Source organism: Ochotona curzoniae, unplaced genomic scaffold (assembly GCF_017591425.1).
Source record: "Ochotona curzoniae isolate NIBS_2020 unplaced genomic scaffold, NIBS_Ocur_1.0 contig_46, whole genome shotgun sequence".
In the NCBI taxonomy this organism is placed as follows: Eukaryota; Metazoa; Chordata; class Mammalia; order Lagomorpha; family Ochotonidae; genus Ochotona; species Ochotona curzoniae.
In genome coordinates this window covers 6,980,832-6,998,853 of record NW_024466340.1, presented here as the reverse complement: position 1 = coordinate 6,998,853, position 18,022 = coordinate 6,980,832, and the positions used below count along the sequence as shown (strand labels likewise).

Here is an 18,022-nt window from a genome sequence, read left to right as displayed (position 1 = left end):
AGCACCATGTGCACCTGCTCAGGACTCCACACAGAGGCGCCTTCGCATCTCCCTGTCCCCCAACTCCTGGCCGTGACAACACCCAGGTTTGTGACCGGAAGTCAGTGCAATCCCTTCCAGTGAGCGAGTGGGATCGGGAGGATGGGCTGTGGGCTGGCTCGGGGTGGGGTGTGATGGCGGCTCCCTGTGGCTGCTCCCGGGAGGCCACACACACCTGGGATGTCTTCGTCCCCCTTGGGAGCTGGATACTTGAACAGGTTGATGGACTCTATGAGCGTGAGCCGGGAGGCGATGTCGTCTGCATTCTTGTGGATCTGGTGGACAAGGGACTCGAACTTCCCAATGGCCTGGCGGCACCGAGTGATGTAATCAGCGATTCCTACGCAGGAACGGAGACGGAAGCTGGGCTCTCCTCGCACCTCACACCGGCCCGACCCACAAACCCCAAGACCCCCAAGACAAATCCGCAACGCACCTCTGCCCTCCCTACCATAACACCATCACGTGCGGGGCATGTCAGAGAGGGAGAGGACGCCATAGGTGGACCCCAGACACCCCCAATCCAGGGATCCTCACATGACCTGCGGCCTACAGGGGGACAGCTGGCCACCATTCACAACTGATCACAGAGTACAGTGTAAAATGTGAAATATTTCAGAAAAAAAATAATGTATGTGTGTGTGTATGGAAACCTTGGCAATCCAAACCAAGACAATTTGACACCAATGGCAGAATCCACCCAAGGGAAAACTGGTGACTCGGATGCCATCCAGACTCAGAACATAGTCCCCGCAGGAGCAGCCCCGGCAGGACAGGAGAAGGCACCGTGCAGGACGAAGTGCCTGCTGCTTCCCCAGCTATGGTCTGGCAGAGCGGGGCTGATGAGTTCAGGAAACTCAGCAGGCAAAGTAGCCAACGGTCTAATGGAAACCACAGCACAGGACGCCAGCTGAGGCTCAGCTTGTGGCGCAGCAGGTAACACAGTGCCCCCAACACAGCATCCCCGTGAGCACCAGTTCGTGTCCCAGCTGCTCCACTTCCCATCCAGCTCCCTGCTTGTGGCCTGGGGAAGCAGCAGAAGGCGGCCCCCGGCCTTAGCACCCTGCACCCACGTGGGAGGCTGGATGGAACTCCAGGCTCCTGGCTCTGGCCTGGCCAGCCCTTTGGGGAGTGAACCCACACATGCACCATCTCTGTGTGCGTGTTCCTCCCTGTGTCACGCTGCCTTTCAAACAGATAAAAAACGGATCTTTTTTAAAAAATCGTATCGGCTGTAACTACAAACAGGCCTCAGTGCTAATCCAGCTGTGATAACTGCAAGAACAGCCCACACGCCCACGCGCCCACGGCGGGGAGGCCACGCAGAATTACCGAGAGAGTTCCAGTTGAGCCTCTTGTACCCGGAGCGGAACACCCTGACCAGCTCCTGCGAGTGGTCATCTAGCAGCACTGTCTCAGCCTCGTTCAGTGTCCCGGTGAGTGTGTGGTAGTGGTCCAGCATCTGCTGTATGCCGTGGGTGTACCTGCAGGGGATGGCACCAGCGTGATGCCCAGGCTCCCCAGGAGGTCACCCCATGCAGGAAACCCACGGGCGGGGCTACAGGCTCATCAGCGTCCTTTCCAGAAGGTGAATTCACCCATGTTGCCACACTCCCCCACTCTCACGGCCACCGTGCTCAACAGCAGCAGAGGCCCGGGTTGCAGGAGGCAGGGGATCCCATTCCTCAGAGCACCCTCACCTCAGGAACTTGTCCTCCTGCAGGGCCACGTTCCGGGCTAGCTCGGGCACAATGAAGCCCAGCTGCTCCAGGTACTTGGCCTCGTTGATGATCTCTCGCAGGGCAGGAGCGAAGTTGATAGTGAACACACTCCCCTTGTCCGGGGCCGCCGAGGACTCCTCGGGGGTGCTGGAGGACTGCAGGAGAGGGCACAGGCCGGCTGCGTCGGGAGGAGGCCGGCTGGCTGGCTGGCTGGTGCGGGGCTGTGGCATGGAAAAGCCCTGGACCCTGACTCCCCTCGGGAGACTGGGAAACGTGATTGGGTGGGGGGATGGCAGCAACTGCTATATTTGGGTAGAATTTCAAGGACCAAACACCCCAAAAGTGTCACAACAGCCAGGGTGGTCAGCTGCTCTGCCCAAGGGTCCCTGCCCATGGACTCAACTGCCCATCAGAAATATTTAGGAAAACGTACACGGATCGTTCTCCCTGCCAGTGCTCCCTAAGTACTCGCCAGAACTGTTTACCACAGCGACCCTGGACTTGGCATGGCAGGGGAGCTGAAGATGACCAAAGGGGCATGTGGGTTCTATGCCAGCTATTTGTTTTTCAATTCAAGGGGCAGAAAGAGAGCTAAAGACCCCTGGTCCACTCCCCAGGTGCTTGCAATGGTCCTGGGGGCCATCACTACGACCTCTCGGGTCTGGAGGTGGGCATCCAGCCCTAGAACTCCAATGTGGGACTTAAGCATCTTAACACCCAGGCCAAGGGCTGTCCTGGTCCTACAGCATCTGCCAGAAGGGACAGGAGCACCTGGGGCCTTGGGCATGCACAAGCAGCATCAAAGCTGTCCCTGCTCCCATCCTGACGCCCACCTGCGCTCACCACTGAACCAAGCACACAGCATCTGACCTGGGGGCGGGGGCCAGGGTGCAGCGGGGACTGCAGCACTAAGCAGATGGAAGGGCAGCCCCCTTGCAGGGCACAGAGGGCACCTTGGCACTAAGCAGATGGAAAGGCAGCCCCCTGCAGGGCATGGCGGGTACCTGGGCACTAATCAAGTGGGAAGGCAGCCCCCTGCAGGACATGGAGGGCACCTCAGCACTAAGCAGATGGAAAGGCAGCCCCCTGCAGGGCACAGAGGGCACATTGGCACTAAGCAGATGGAAAGGCAGCCCCCTACAGGGCATGGAGGGCACCTTGGCACTAAGCAGATGGAAAGGCAGCCCCCTGCAGGACATGGCGGGCACCTGCCAGTTATGCCACCTGCAGCTCAGTCAACACTCAGCACACCCTGCAGGTCTGTGCAGAACCCCGTGCCCAGGGAATCCCAGAGCTGCCCTGTCCCAGGATACTGTGCGAGGGTGCTGTGGCCCCCTGGGGCTGGCCCGCCCGGGACGAGGGTCTGCAGAGGGCCACCTTGGTGAGCAGGCTCCTCTTCATGAGCGCAGGCAAGGTCTGCTCCGTCATCTCCCGCCACTGCAGGTACTTCCGGTCCTCGTACTCCTTCATCATCCTGCCCACCTCCAAGTACTTCTGCTTCACCTGTCGGAGCATCCCGGCAGCTGCTGTGTGACCTCGTCTCCAGAGCAGCAGGTGTGCGGCTCACACGGCACACACGGCACACGCCACACACACACACCCCCAAAACACACCACACCACACACAGCACACACGGCACACGCCACACACACACACCCCCAAAACACACCACACCACACACAGCACACACGGCACACACCACACACACACACCCCCAAAACACACCACACCACACACAGCACACACGGCACACGCCACACACACACCCCCAAAACACACCACACCACACACAGCACACACAGCACACACGGCACACACCACACACACACACACACACCCAAAACACACCACACCACACACAGCACACACGGCACACGCCACACACACACACACACACACACCCAAAACACACCACACCACACACACACACATCACATACACACATACACACCCCCAAAACACACCACACCACACACAGCACACATGGCACACGCCACACACACACACCCCCAAAACACACCACACCACACACAGCACACATGGCACACACCACACACACACACACCCCCAAAACACACCACACACTATACACACACCACACACTATACACACATACCCACACACCACACACACGCACACCACACATACACACACACAGCACTTCAGAAAGTCCATGGGGGAGATGGGTATGAAATTGAGCCGCACCCCTCCACGGCCTACACAGGCGGCACCCCCATGGAGACCGGCCGCTCCCTTGCTGGCGCCTGGCAGGATCAGGCCATGGACAAGGGACGCACCTCCTGCCCCCGCTCGCTGTCCAGCAGCTCCTCCACCTCCTGGAAGCGCAGGATGGTGTGCTTGATCCTGTAGAAGAGTGACCGTTCCCAGTAAATGGCGCCAGCCACGGGCGGGTGGTTCTTGTAGAGCGGTGGGTTCTCCAGGTTCTGCACAAAGATCTTCTTTATGACATCAACCTGAAAGGAAGCCACCGGCACCGTGAGCAACACACCCTGTCCTCCGGAGAGCACGCGACACCCCGGGGCGCCATGCCATGGCACAGCTGCAACAACAGCATCCCATATGGGCGCTGGTTCTAATCCCAGCAGCCCCACTTCCCATCCAGCTCCCTGCCTGTGGCCTGGGGAAGCAGTCGAGGACAGCCCAAAGCCTTGGGACCCTGCACCCGTGTGGGAGACCTGGAGGAAGCTCCTGGCTCCTGGCGTTGGTCTGGCCCAGCCCAGGCAATGGCAACCATTTGAGGACTGAAACTGTAAAAAGGAAGGGCTCTGTCTCTCCCCCTCTCGTTAACTCTGCCTCTTAAATAAATGGATTTTTACAAAAAGATATTGATACACCATGAACTTCAGGAATAAAAAATAATGTAAATAGGAACATATTAGAAAATAACTAATCGTGTTTTTTCAATAATTGTCATGCTCCAGGTAACTTTCCCCTGATTTCATGCTCACATCGCTCTGTTTGCCCTCCGACAGGATGGCATGGGCCTGGCACCACACCGGCACCACACCCGACTATGCAGGGCCAGGGAAAAATGTTCTGTAATGACGACAGGTGCAAACCAGATCTGGGACACGGGCAACTGCAGCTGGCAGTTAGCACCATGGCTGCCAGCAGCCCTCCCGGGGCAGCCACACCAGACCACTTCCTTCTGAACGTCCCCACTCAGTCACAAGCCAGGCAAGTGTGGGCAACCTGCACTGGGTGACAGGCTTATGTAGGAAAATTCCAGAAAGCACTGGAAGAAGACCAGCCCCCCACCCCCACCCCAAGAGTCTGCTGCTGATGCTACATGTGTGCTTTGCAGCTCTGGCGATCAGCTCTCGCAATGGTGACCTCTTTGCAATACTGCGCAAGAATGTCGTTGAACTTCATCATCATCTGCCGGTTAATCGCCTCGCGGGAGCGAATGTGCTTGAACTTCAGAAGCATGTCGAACGCGGCCTCAGCCGAGCGCAGTGTCTTGAAGGACTCGTCAATGAAGTTTTTCGCTTCTTTCTCTATAACCTGCACAGGGAAATGGAAATGGCGTGAAAGTAGTCCCCATGGGCCTGGAGTGGGCACGCGAACGTGGGAGGCGTGGCCCGTGGCCGAGGACGCCGGTCAGCAGTGGAAGGTGGGGGACATGCCACCCTGGCTTTCTGATCTCTCTCTCCCAAGTGGCTCCAAATGACAGGGAAGGAATTTGCTGGAGTACAAACCCTTCCAAAGCTCGGGAGGAAGCTCCATGGCGGCAGAGGAGGTGCCATCACCACGCAAGTGGGTACACACACCAATAAAGTGAAAATCAGCAAATTAAACTCCCATCACAATCTGACTACATCACTAACCAGCCCGGCCAAGGTAACCCTGCAGAAATGTAAGGTGCCCACTGCCAAGATGGCCCCGCCGGCCGTGCCACTTGCCAGGATCTCAATCTTGAAGTCATCCATCACGTATTTCCAGTACTGAGAGGACTTAATGCTGAAGGGGTCAAAGGTCAGGTGCTCCATGGGCGTGACCAGACCATCCACCCTGCACAGGACATCGTCGATGCGCTTGGGGTCCCCGGTCACCGCCTTCAGTTCCGGACCGAAGATGTTATAAAACTCCTCCATGACCTGCACAGGTGAGGCGGTGAAGAGACTGCCCGCCAAGGGGCTGTGTGCCTGCATCACCCCACCCCCAGGGCAAGAGTCACGCCACAGAGGCCTGGCGGTGCCCACTGCACGGAGGACACGAGCTGGGCGTGTGTCCTGCCCCTGCCCAGGCCACCCAAAGCACCTCGCTGGCTCCTGCTCCTCACTGCGACCAGCCCCCATGGACAAGGCCAGGTCTCCCCCACAGCCAGAACACACTCAGCTCTGCTCTCCACCCAGGAGCTGCTTCCTGAATCTCCCAGGCTAGAGCTGGGTCCCAAGCTGGTGATTTTCCCAGGTCACAAGCAGGGTGCTAGATGAGAAGTGGAGTGCCAGGACACGAACTGGTGCCCATCTGGAATGCCAGTACCACAGGCAGAGGACCAATCTGCCATGTCACCACAATGGTACACACTTTTTTCTTACTCTACTGATACTGTGAGTAGCCATAACATCATGATAGACATCAAAAGGCAAAGCCTTGAGTTTGAATTCTCCCTCCAGCACTGCCTTCCCTACACTGTGGACATTTGTGCCACACTGAGCAGTCACACAGCCCTCCTGGTTCTGCACCTGCTGTTCTCAATAGCAAGTTGGAGAGCCTGGCACATTGTGAGCTCTCAGCAGGCCTGGGGTTTGTGGGTGAATGGCTGGATGAGTGAGCGGGTGGATAGGTGGGCGGGTGGGTGGGTGAGTAGTTACATGATTGGATGGATGGGTGGGTGGATAGATGGGTAGGTAGCTATATGGGTGGGTGTGTGGGTGGTTAGGTGGATAGGTGGGTAGATGGATGGGTAGGTACATGATTGGATGAGTAGGTATCTGGTAGGTAAGTGGGTGGAGGGGTGAATAGGTAAATGAATGGGGCTGGCGTAGCAAGCTAATCCCCTGTGGGCCCCATATGCGTCACTTCTGCTCCATCTCTCAGCCTGAGAGGATAGCCCAAGTCCTTGGGCCCCTGGAGCCATGTGGGAGACTGGGAAGAAGCTCCTGGCTCCTGGCCTCACATCAGCTCAGCTCTGGCAGCAATGTTGTTTGGGAAGTGAACCAGCAAATGAAAACCTCTGTGTATGTGTGTGTGTGTGTGTGTGTGTGTCTCCTCTCTCTGTCATATCTGCCTTTCAAATAAAAATAAATAAATATTTAAAAATAAGTAAATGAATGGATGACTGGAGAGGTGGGTGGGTGGATGGTTGGATGGGTGGCTAGGTGGGTGGGTAGATGGGTGGATTGGTGTGTGGGCTGACAACCAATGAGTGGAAAGGTGGTGGGGTAATATGTGGGTGGGTGGATGGGTAGGTGGGTAGGCAGATAAACAGTCAGGAAGGTGATGGGGTGATATGTGGATGGGTGAGTGGATAGGCAGGTGAACAGCAGGGTGGGTGGACGAGCAGCTAGTCATCAGGAAAAGTGCAGTGGTCGATTCAAGCAAAGCCTGGTCCCTGTGGACATCCATCCCACACAGTCGGCAATCAGCTCACCATGGGATCACACGCTGAGGCTGAATCCCTGGATAGGGATGCTGTGACCAAGAGCGAGGGCAAAGAGACAAGGTCTTGGAATGGGCTTGGGGGAAACTTTAAGAAGGAGGGTCAGGGGCCCGGCGCAATGGCACAAGTGGTTAAGGTCCTCCCTTGAACGCCCGGGATCCCATACGGGCGCCAGTTCTATCCTGGCAGCCCCGCTTCCCATCCAGCTCCCTGCCTGTGGCCTGGGAAAGCAGTGGAGGATGGCCCAAAGCCTTGGGAACCTGCACCCGTGTGGGAGACCCAGAAGAGGCTCCTGGCTTCAGATCGGCATAGCATTGGCCGTTGCGCTCACTTAGGGAGTGAATCATCGGACAGAAGATGTTCCTCTCTGTCTCTCCTCTCTGTATATCCGCCTTTCCAATGAAAAAATAATAAAAATAAATCTTTAAAAAAATAATAATAATAATAAAAATAAATCTTTAAAAAAAATTTTTTAAAATTTAAAAAGGAGGAGAGTCAGGATTTTGCAAAACGCACAGAGAAGGACTGGCCAGAGAGATGCACGGAACTGGGGACCAGCAGGAACAAGCCACGTCCCAAGAGACCAGGCACGCCCAGGACATGCCACAGTGCCTGACATTTCAAGACATCCAGGCTGCTCCGGTACATTCTGGTACGTTCTAGTGTGTTCTATGCTTTCTTTCCAGACTGTCTTCTGGCCTGACTCCCATGTGCTCCCCTGCCGCCCCCTCCCCCATCACCTGTAACACGTAGGAGAGGTCCTGGCAGATGGTGGCCATGTAGTCAGTCCTCTCGAAAAGCCGCTTCCGGTCAAACTCCCAGCGTGCTTCACGGCCCGAAGCCTCGATCTTGGCGCGGGTGTCGAAGTAGGCCTTCTTCCACAGTCGGAGGGTGTTTCTGGCATCCAGGGCTTTGCGCTGCGCACTCGCTCGGTTTTCCCTGCAAAGCCAAGATGCCACCGTGGCAGGAGGAACGCAGAGCCAAAGGCCCAGCTCATGCCAGTGGCAGCCCACACCATAGCAAGAAGTCTTTCTCTTGTCTCAAAAAAAATTGTCTTTTCTTCCACATTCTACAGAGGTTCCCAGAGTCCCTACCTACAGGGTATGGCATGTTGTCATGCCATGGTGTACACACTTAGGGTGTACTGTGGATTCAAACCTCGACACCCCTATGTGGGATGAAGAAATCCTAAGAGGTGTCTTAACCTCTGAACCTAACACTTTACCCCTAAATCTTTATTAAGAAAGTGAAAAAAGAGGGGCTGGCATTGTAGCGTAGCACGTAAAACCACCGCTTGCAGCACCAGTAACCCATAAAGCACTGGTTCTAGGTCCAGCTGTTCCACTTCCCATACAGCTCGCTGCTAAAGGCCTGGGGGGAAAAAGACAGACAATGGCTCAGATGCTTGGGTCCCTGGCACACATGAGAGACCCTGAAGAAGCTCCTAGCTCCAGCCTGGCCAGCCCCTGCCAGGTGGAGTGAGCCAGTGGGCGCAACGTCAATCTTTCTCACTCTCGCCCTCCTTTGTTGTAACTCCTTCAAATAAATAAATCCTTATAAAGAAAGAACAAAGTAGAGGAGGTGGCTCTGAGGGGGTTGGGGTCCCCGACTAAGGACCCCCTGGCTGGGGGGCTGAGGAGCTATGGAACTGGTGCTAAGGGTACAGGGCTTCCTTCAGGGACAAAGTGTCCTTAGGATGGTCGGCGGTGACAGGTGACACGCAGACCACCAGATGGCAGCTGGCGAATGGCTGAGCGGCACCCTGTGGAGCTGCCAGCGCCAGGCCGGGCCATGCCAGGCAACCCGCAGAGCCACCAGTGCCAGGTCGGGCTGCGCCAAGCGCTGGGCACCGCTTACTTGAACAGGGTCCGCAGGTTGACCACACGGCAGACCCTCTCTGCAATCTCCCAGGCAATGCGCTCCAGGAGCGGGATCATCCTCTCGTCCTTGTTGTAGTGCCGTGAGATGATCCAGACCATGCGCAGGGCGCTCATCATGGACGGGATGGTATCGAGGACCACATGGAAGCCAGAGCCGTGCGTGATGTTCTGCCCAGGGAGAAACACGGCCGGGCAGGAGTGTCATGGCAGAGGCTCGGTTGGCGCTTCCCACAAGGAACCAATCAACGCACACACACACAGGAAGGGGCCGGGAATGGGATCCCTCATGTGGAAAACGGAAGATCCACACGTGAACAGGGCAACCCACAGGCGTGAGGGCAGTGTGAGCACATCGCGTGCTATAAGCAGGCAGGATGTGCGTTTCTGCATGTATGCAAGGTCATGTAAAGAGAATGCGTACACAGCCACTCCAGTGACCCACGTCCCCCTCACACACCAAATGCCACCAACACAAGTCCCGTGCAAACAACGTCACGCTTCAGCTCCATGTTGGGGAGACAGCCAGACCCTGCCTTGCTCAGCAAACAGCCACATGTTCTGCACGCTTGGCATCCTCCCACAGGGCTCCCGCAGGCCCGGTGAGACGGCCCGCCGCGCCCCTACCTTGAAGTGGCGCTCCACGGTGGACAGGAAGCGCACGTTGTCCGAGGCCTCCATGTGCAGCTTGAAGAGCTCAGTGAGCACGGGCTGCAGGTTGGCCACCAGCATCGAGTCCGACTGCTTCAGCACCTCCAGCACCTTCCTCACCACGGGCAGCCTGGTCTGCTCATGCAGTGCACTCAGGGTCGCATTCCTCTCCCGCCAAAACTCGATCTCCGCCAGGGGCCCATTGCCCTGTGGGCACAGGGATGTGTGTGTGTGTGTGCATGGACCCGGCGCTGTCCTGGCAGTCTCAGCACCCACTCCAGCCTGCCCAGCCGCCCCAACAGGGACCCGTGGTGTGAGGTGTACAGGCTGGATGCAGGGCTGCACCCTGCAGAGCCCAGGGTCCCTGGTGCCCAGGTGGGGACAGTGGAGGCAGCGGCATGAGCTGACCCTGGGGACCCCTGGGTGATCACCTGCGGTGTCTTCTTCAGCTGACTCTCCAGGGCGGTGGAGATCTGGCTCAGCCAGTTGATCACGCACTGCTCCAGGAGTTCCAGGGATTCGGGGTCGGCAGCCAGCTCCAACACGTCCCCCTCCACACTGACATTAGGCATCTCCAACTTGATCTCGCCTGGGGATGGGGGCGGGGGGAGTGTGCGTCACCCAGAGGGGTGGGCCAGCCCTGTGATATAGCATCTTAAACCCCTGAGAAGGTGCCGGCCTCCATATCAGAGACCCAAACTCAGCCCCGGCTGCTGCCACAGTGGGAGTGAAACAGCCTCGACAGGAGTCTGCCCCAGTCACTTCCTCTCACTCGCTTTGCCTCTCAAATACATAAACCCTCTCTCAAAAGTTGGCAGGCACTCAAAGTGTGAACACAAATGTGGAAAACATGAGAGAGGAGACAGACTCCGTGGACGTTCCCCGTGGAACTGGTGGTTGGGCATCCCCCGCTCCCCTGCCTCTCGGACAATGCTCCTGAGGAGCGCGCGGAGAACATGCACGCTAATCTTCCGGCTTCCAGCACGGTTATGCCAATGGGAGCACTTCCACTTAAGAAAAACACGTTTATTTTTTCTAGAACGACAGCCTATTCATGACCCTTAACATCCTGGCTGAAAAACATTGTCTTTTTCTAAAAGATTTTTTTTCATTTACTTGAAATTCAGACCACTGGTTCCCTCCCCAGATGACCACAGCAGTCCAGCCTGAGCCAGGAGCCAGGAGCTTCTGGTCTCCCACACGGGTGCAGGGTCCCAAGGCCTTGGGCCGTCCCCACTGCTTTCTCAAGCCATTAGCAGGGAGCTGGATGGGAAGTGGAGCAGCTGGGACTTGAACCAGCGTCTATATGGGATGCTGGTGTTATAGGCAGTGGTTTTTATCAGCTGTGCCACAACACTGGCCCCCTTTCTCACGCCCTCAGCTCACCTGTCAGCTCCCTGACCTGGCCCACCACACACCTTCTCCCCCTGCCCAGACCCCTGCCCACCTGACAAGGTGCAGAGGCTCTCAGTGCAACAGGTTCACTGCATGCTTCTCTCAGAGGAAGTGTGACGCCACCTCCTCCAGGCAGCCCCCTAGGATCTCCCCTCCCTCCTACTCTCCCACCACACAGTGTCTCTTCTCATGGTGAGACAGCCATGCCCTGGGCCGGAGGGGTCGGTGATGGGGAGGCGATGTCCTGTGGCCCACCTTCCAGCTGTTGCATGGTTCTCTGGATGCTGCTGGCGAACTTCTGGATGTTCATCAGGAACTCATCCCGGATGAGCTGCACACTGTGGTACTCCACGGCCTCCCCGGGCACGGCAGGCAGCTCTGCCTCATATTCCTGGAAGCCCACGGCCTCCCCGGGGGCCAGGCCTGACGCTGCCTCCATCTTGTGCTGGTTGAAGGACAGAGCCGGCAGAAACACCTGCAATGCCGAGTACACAGCCAAGTCACACAACGTCTCAACTGCTGGCACCCTCATGGCTGCAGGTGTGAGGACTCGAGCTGCTCAGACCCAAAGAGACGGAAGTCACTTCTGACTTGTGATCCAAGCAGTAGGCCTGCCGCCTGGGACATGGGGCATTTACAAGGGGTGCAGGTTCTAGTCCTGGCTGCTCCACTTCCCATCCTGCTCCCTGCCGATGCACCTGCAGAGGAACACGACCCAAGTGCTTGTGCCCCTGCACTGCACAGGAGTCCCGGATGGAGCTCTGGGCTCTTGGCTTCTGTCTGGCCCAGACCATTGTCGCCACGTGCCGAGTGGGCCAGCAGAGGCACGAGCTCTTTCTCCTTCGTACTCTGTAAATCTGCCTTTCAAACACAAATAAATAAATGGATCCTTAAGAAACCACCACCATGCAAGGTTTTTTACCAAACATGAGATAGCCATTCAGGGACTTGACAACATTGTGGGGAGAAAATCAGACTTAAAAGTTTTTCATTTTTGTACAAAATAAGCCTAAGTCCTCATCTCCGAGTGGCCTTCACGGAGTCTGCAGGAAAATGCGAATCATGGGAAGAACTCTGTGTGCGACCTGGCGCAATGGCTCCACTGGCTAATCCTTCCCCTTCAAGCACCAGGACCCCATAGCAATGCCAGTTTGAGTCCTAGTTCGTGTGCTTCCCATCAAGCTCCCTGCTGTGGGCTGGGAAAGCAGTGGAGGACGGCCCAAAGCCTTGGGACCCTGCACCCATGTGGGAGACCTGGAAGAAACTCCCGGCTCCTGGCTTCAGATTGGTTCAGCTCCAGCCATTATGCCCATTTGGGGAGTGAACCAGCAGGTGGAAGATCTTTTGGTCTCTCTACAAAATCAGTCTTTCCAACAAAAATAAATAAAACCAAAAAAATGTGCATGCATTTCATGGGCACCACACTAAGCCAATCTTCTGATCCTGTTTTCTGCCAAGTTTTTCTGTCCGAGAACCAGAAGCTGAGGTTTGAGGGATGACTGAGCGGCTCCCCTCAATGCCAAGGCCACCCCTCGTCCACTCACCTGGCATATGACGTCCTTCAGGAAGCCAAGCACCTGGCGATTCAGGATGCCGTACTCAAGCACCTCGGGCATGATCTCCAGGGCCTCACTCATGTCACTGGCCTCAGTGACAGTCTCTAGGTAGGAAGAGGGCAGAGGGCAAAGGTCAGTGGGGAGGAGGTCAGGGGCGAGCATCTGCCTCCTGGGGTCAAGGCACCATGGTGCACCAGCTGCCAGCCCAGAATATTCTCCCCATGCAGAAACGATTCCCCAGGGCCATGAGCAACTGAAGCAAGCATGAGGCTCTGCGGTCCAGGGACTCCTCTCGCTAGCCGCAGGGACTAAACGCATCTGTCAGCTGGCTAGGATATCTAAAGACAGGTGGGAATGGGAAGGACTTGGCTCATCTACAAACGTCTATTGGGAACCGGCACGTAGTGCAGCATGTCAAGCCACCACCTGTGACGCCAGGCCTGGCTGTCCATTTATGATACAGCTCCCTGCTTGTGACCTGGGAAAGCAGTGGAGGACACCCCAAAGCCTTGGGACCCTGCACCCACATGGGAGACCCAGAAGATGTTCCTGGCTCCTGGCTTCAGATTGGCTCAGCTCCAGTCATTACAGCCATTTGGGGAAGGAACCAGTTATCTTTCTGTCTCTCCTTTTCTCTGTAAATCTGATCTGCCCTTCCAATAAAAATAAATAGATCTTTAAAAAAAAAAAACAGTCTTAAGAACAGAAGAAAAGGAGGGAGCAGACATTTGCTGGGCTCCTGGCTGTGATGACCTGAGGGCCTGTGTCCATCTGCCAGTGCCGGCCGGGGGGTGGGGGGGTGGGAGGGGGCGGGAGGCCCTGGAAGAGGCAGCCCTCACGCCAGGATCCGGGCCCTGCTGAGGAGACCCTTGTACTTACTCATGGCCACTCTCCACTCTGTGCCAGGTGAGCCAACGAGTGGCACCCCACCAGACTCAGGATTCCCCCATACCCCATCTCAGGTGCCCAGCTGCCAGAGAGAGCCACAGGCACTGGCTGCCAGGGAGCTTGGGCGATACCCTCCACCAGGGCGGCCCAAGGCACCTGCCGGCCCCATCTGCGCTGGCTTCTGAGTAGCTCCCTGCCCACACCGAGCCTGTTGTGACCCTGCTGAGCCTCCAGCCCCCCAACTTTGGGGAGTGAATCCGTGGGTAGAAGAGTCTCTCTCTTCTCTCTGTAACTTCCTTTCTAACAAATAAATATTTGTTCGAAATAAAGCTATACTCCAAGGAAATGTGAAATGGAAGGAGAAGTTCCACGCACACATGCAAACACACATCAGCTCACACATGCCAGGATGCACCTTTTGTGTTTCTCAGGAAGAACACCACGTTCTGGTCCAGAAACTCCTCGGGCACCGGGATGCCCAGCACCTGCAGGTAGGTCCTCTCCACGATGCGCTTAACCAGGCGCTGGGACGAGGCGGCAGAGATGTCAGTCACCCAGCCAGCACCCTGGGTCTTAAGGCACACCTGTGCCCTCCCCGATGGCGTTTGCTGACCCGTAGCCAGCCACACAGCAGGCATCCTGGGAGGGCCCTGGTGCGCCAGCCTGCCAAGACTGAGACCCACTGGGCAGTCTACTGGCCAGCCTGGCCACCCCTGGCAACTGACACAGGGCAGCCAACACATAGCTATATGAAGGGACCAGGCTCTGCCACCACCCAGGCCGTGGGTTTGTCTCATGGCGGGATAGGGCCAGGGACATCCAGGCCAGCTGAATGTCAGGGCTGCTGCGGCCCAGTTCCACACTCCACCTCCGAGCCCCTATACCCCAGGCCTGTGGGCCTGGTCCTCCCAGCACCCCTGGATCACCCTACTATGCTTTATTGATTCCCACCCACCCTGGGATGGGGCTGGATGAAGCAGTTGGCTCCGTTCCTCTGTGACTGGCCCCCAGGCAGGCTGCTACCATGCCCAGCGGTGCTTGGCGACAAGGCTGAGGGAAGCGGGCACTGGCACGAGATCCCACGGGGAGAGGATGGTGGCCCTCAGTGCCAACCTATCCCAGCTCCACCTGTGGGCTCCCTTCCACTGCTGGCAGCCAACACCCGGAGTCCTTCCAACTGCTCACCGGCTCAGGGTGGCCGTGGGTCCCCAGTGGGGTTTGTCCCTTGCACGCAGGGCTGGTCACCCCCAAGTGAGGACAGCAAGCCCACTACCTTAGCCGGGAGCTTCCCTGAGCTGGCAGTGTCCTCGTCCTCGGCATTGACAGAAGGCGGCACGAGGGATTCGCTCCTCAGCTGCAGGTTTTTCACTGCAAAATGGGACACGATGCACAGGTGGAACTGCCCAAACCCAGACATTCCCACAGTACATGTCGGCAACACATGTGTGCACCGCTCACACACAGGGCCTCGCAGAAGCAAGCTGTGTGGCAGATGTCAGAAACAGCGTGTGCATGTATTATAAATGTGCACATGTGTGTTGTGTTATGTGTACACGTATGTCTTGGTGTGTGTGCGTGCACCCAGGTTACTGAGACGTTTATGTAACAGAAAACAGTTGTGCAGTCTCGTGAGCGTCACAGCTAACACATCACCACTTCCTCACTCCAGGCTCAGCTCCATTGCAGCCCTTTGGGGAGTGAACCAACAGACGGAAGATGCTTCTCTGTCCTTCCTTATCTCTAATAAAAATAAGTAAATCTTTTTTTTTTTTAAATACAGGTGTTGGGGAGTAAGCCAACGGTGGGAAGACAACAGACACACACACACTGTAGAGAAATGTTGCTATCAAAGCAAATGCAGCTCAAGGAGAGTGCGAGCACACACAGGGACTGAGGCGACGTCCACAAGCCGGGGACGCCAGCTGAAGCCACGGAGGCCAAGAAGTGGCCGCTCCCCACAACCCTTCAGCGAGGGTGACCCCTGGGCCCTGGACTTGGGGTCCCCAGAGTTGCAGGAGAGGGAAACTTGCTGCTGCCAGCCGGCTGTGGGTGCGGTCCCTTGGCACAGTGGCCCCCAGCCCCTCAGGGTGCCCGGGGGTCCCTATCAGAGCCCCCAGCCCCTCAGGGTGCCCGGGGGTCCCTATCAGAGCCCCACCCAGCCCCTCAGGGTGCCCAGGGGTCCCTATCAGAGCCCTGCCCAGCCCCTCAGGGTGCCCAGTGCATTCCCTTGGCACAGTGGCCCCCAGCCCCTCAGGGTGCCCAGTGCATTCCCTTGGCACAGTGGCCCCCAGCCCCTCAGGGCGCCCAGCGGGGTCCTTATCAGAGCCCCCAGCCCCTCAGGGCGCCCAGCAGGGTCCCTACCAGAGCCCCCAGCCCCTCAGGGCGCCCAGCAGGGTCCCTCACAGAGCCCCACCCAGCCCCTCCGAGCGCCACACCTGGGACTTTGTCTGGGACCTCCATGTTCTCCAGGCTCATATCTTCCTCCTCATTAGCCTCTTCACCTGGAACGGGGATGTCCTCTTCAGAGCAGGAGGAGACAGAATGTGAGTGTGTGTCCACGGGCCCGTCTCCCCGCGGAGCCCAACCGGGATGCGGCACTCAGAGCAACATGGCCAAGCAGGCCGACTCAGCCACGGGAGCCACCCTCCCGAGATAGCCGGGAAGCTTCCTGCAGATCCTGCCAGGGCCCAGGGCCACACGCACAGCCACAGTGCCCCAGCACAGACTCACAGACTTGAACCACAGGCTTGAGAATGGGGTGTGCAAGGGCCCTGAGCAGGAGCCTCAAAGGCAGCCGACCGCACGTGCCATGGGTGGGAGAACTGAGCAAGTACAATTGGCATCTACAACGTCGGTGTCCCGTGGGGGCGCCAGTTCAGCTTCCAGCTGCCCCACTTCCCACCCAGCTCCCTGCCTGTGGCCTGGGAAAGCAGTCGAGGACAGCCCAAAGCCTTGGACCCTGCACCCGTGTGGAAGACCTGGAAGAAGCTCCTGGCTCCTGGCTTCGGATTGGCTCAGCTCTGGCCACTATGGAAACCTGGGCAATAAACCAGCGGATGGAAAAATCTTCCTTTTTGTCTCTCCTCCTCTCTGTATATCTGACTTTCCAATAAAAATAGATAAATCTTTAAAATAAAAAAATTTAAAACTGCAGGCCCGACTCGCTGGGTGAGACGCTCTCCTACACCTGCAGTGCGCACACACAGTTGCCTATGGCTCCCATCATGGAGTCCAGTACTCCGAGAGGCTGAGTATCCTGCCATCAGGAAAAGGGCAAATTGACTACAACATATCCATCTACTTAGAATCTATCACGTCGGGGATACACGGGAGAAGTGCCCAGGACACAGTGGGGAGGGGGACAAGGCACAGAACATCACACTAAGACGTGGGAGGCTGCCCCACGATCACATACATGCCTCCTCAGTCAGAGGCGAGAGGTGGCAGCCGCCTGAGACCCGGCAGGATCTGACCAGACTCGCCGCAGGCATTTCCTGTGGGCGCAGGAGGCTGCACTTCGGGCTGCTGGCAGGCTGCTCTGTCACTTTGTCAACCTCCACATTACAAACGTGGCTGTGGTGACTGGAAGAAGTTACTCAGCAACAGTCAACTCAGTGACATCGTGTCACTTCATCTCCGCCCCCCAGGACAACACCCTGAGCTGCCCAGGGAAACCCCAGGCCCTGCCTTGGTCAGGGAGAACGAGACGACAGACATGGGAAGACACACGCTGGTGGGGTGACAAGCCCCCTGTATTCCTGGGTCCTTGGCACAGCTGTCCCCTCCCCAGCAGTGGCCTTGGTAAGGCTGGGGACTTAACAAGCAAAAGTTTGAGTGGCAACCTGTGCCCCCCACCTCTGGCTGGAAGCTACAGGTTAGGGCTGTCAGAGCTGCCAGCAATGAGGTGCTTGGCCCCATCCCCGGGCGGCGGCCTTGGCGAAGTCCACAGATGAGGGCAGTGCCAAGGGCTGGCGGCAGGCAGGGACCTCTGGGTGTCCCGGAGAGTACCGGGAAACACGAGGGGGTCTGTGGGAAGCGAGGTCAGCCCACTGCCAGTGGACACAGAACACAGCCACTGGCTTGCAACGGTCCCAGGCAGCTCCCTGATTCCAGGGTCGTGGGGTAGAGAACGGTGCTCAGACTCGGGGCCCCACAATTTCTCCAGACCTGAGGGTCTAAGCCAAGGTCAGGTTCTCACAGGGGCCACGTAGTCCTCTGTGGCCACAGGAGCCACGTGCAGTCTGCTTATGAGGACGGGGAAGTGTCAGG

At 57.4% G+C, this 18,022-nt stretch overlaps 1 protein-coding gene across 1 annotated transcript in view; it reads right to left on the bottom strand.

Moving 5' to 3' along the window:
- Window positions 1–18,022, bottom strand: part of DNAH10 (dynein axonemal heavy chain 10) — an 85,211-nt gene that overhangs the window by 65,856 nt on the left and 1,333 nt on the right. The window contains exons 2-17 of the mRNA XM_040987127.1: window positions 16,189–16,272; window positions 15,027–15,121; window positions 14,169–14,277; window positions 12,854–12,969; window positions 11,565–11,784; window positions 10,346–10,503; window positions 9,891–10,121; window positions 9,244–9,434; window positions 8,127–8,325; window positions 5,684–5,878; window positions 5,115–5,285; window positions 4,058–4,234; window positions 3,138–3,263; window positions 1,740–1,915; window positions 1,372–1,523; window positions 215–379 (exon numbers count right to left, since the gene is read on the bottom strand). Of these exons, the coding sequence (XP_040843061.1) occupies window positions 215–379; window positions 1,372–1,523; window positions 1,740–1,915; window positions 3,138–3,263; window positions 4,058–4,234; window positions 5,115–5,285; window positions 5,684–5,878; window positions 8,127–8,325; window positions 9,244–9,434; window positions 9,891–10,121; window positions 10,346–10,503; window positions 11,565–11,784; window positions 12,854–12,969; window positions 14,169–14,277; window positions 15,027–15,121; window positions 16,189–16,272 (2,565 nt within the window). The remainder of the gene's footprint in view (window positions 1–214; window positions 380–1,371; window positions 1,524–1,739; window positions 1,916–3,137; window positions 3,264–4,057; window positions 4,235–5,114; window positions 5,286–5,683; window positions 5,879–8,126; window positions 8,326–9,243; window positions 9,435–9,890; window positions 10,122–10,345; window positions 10,504–11,564; window positions 11,785–12,853; window positions 12,970–14,168; window positions 14,278–15,026; window positions 15,122–16,188; window positions 16,273–18,022) is intronic.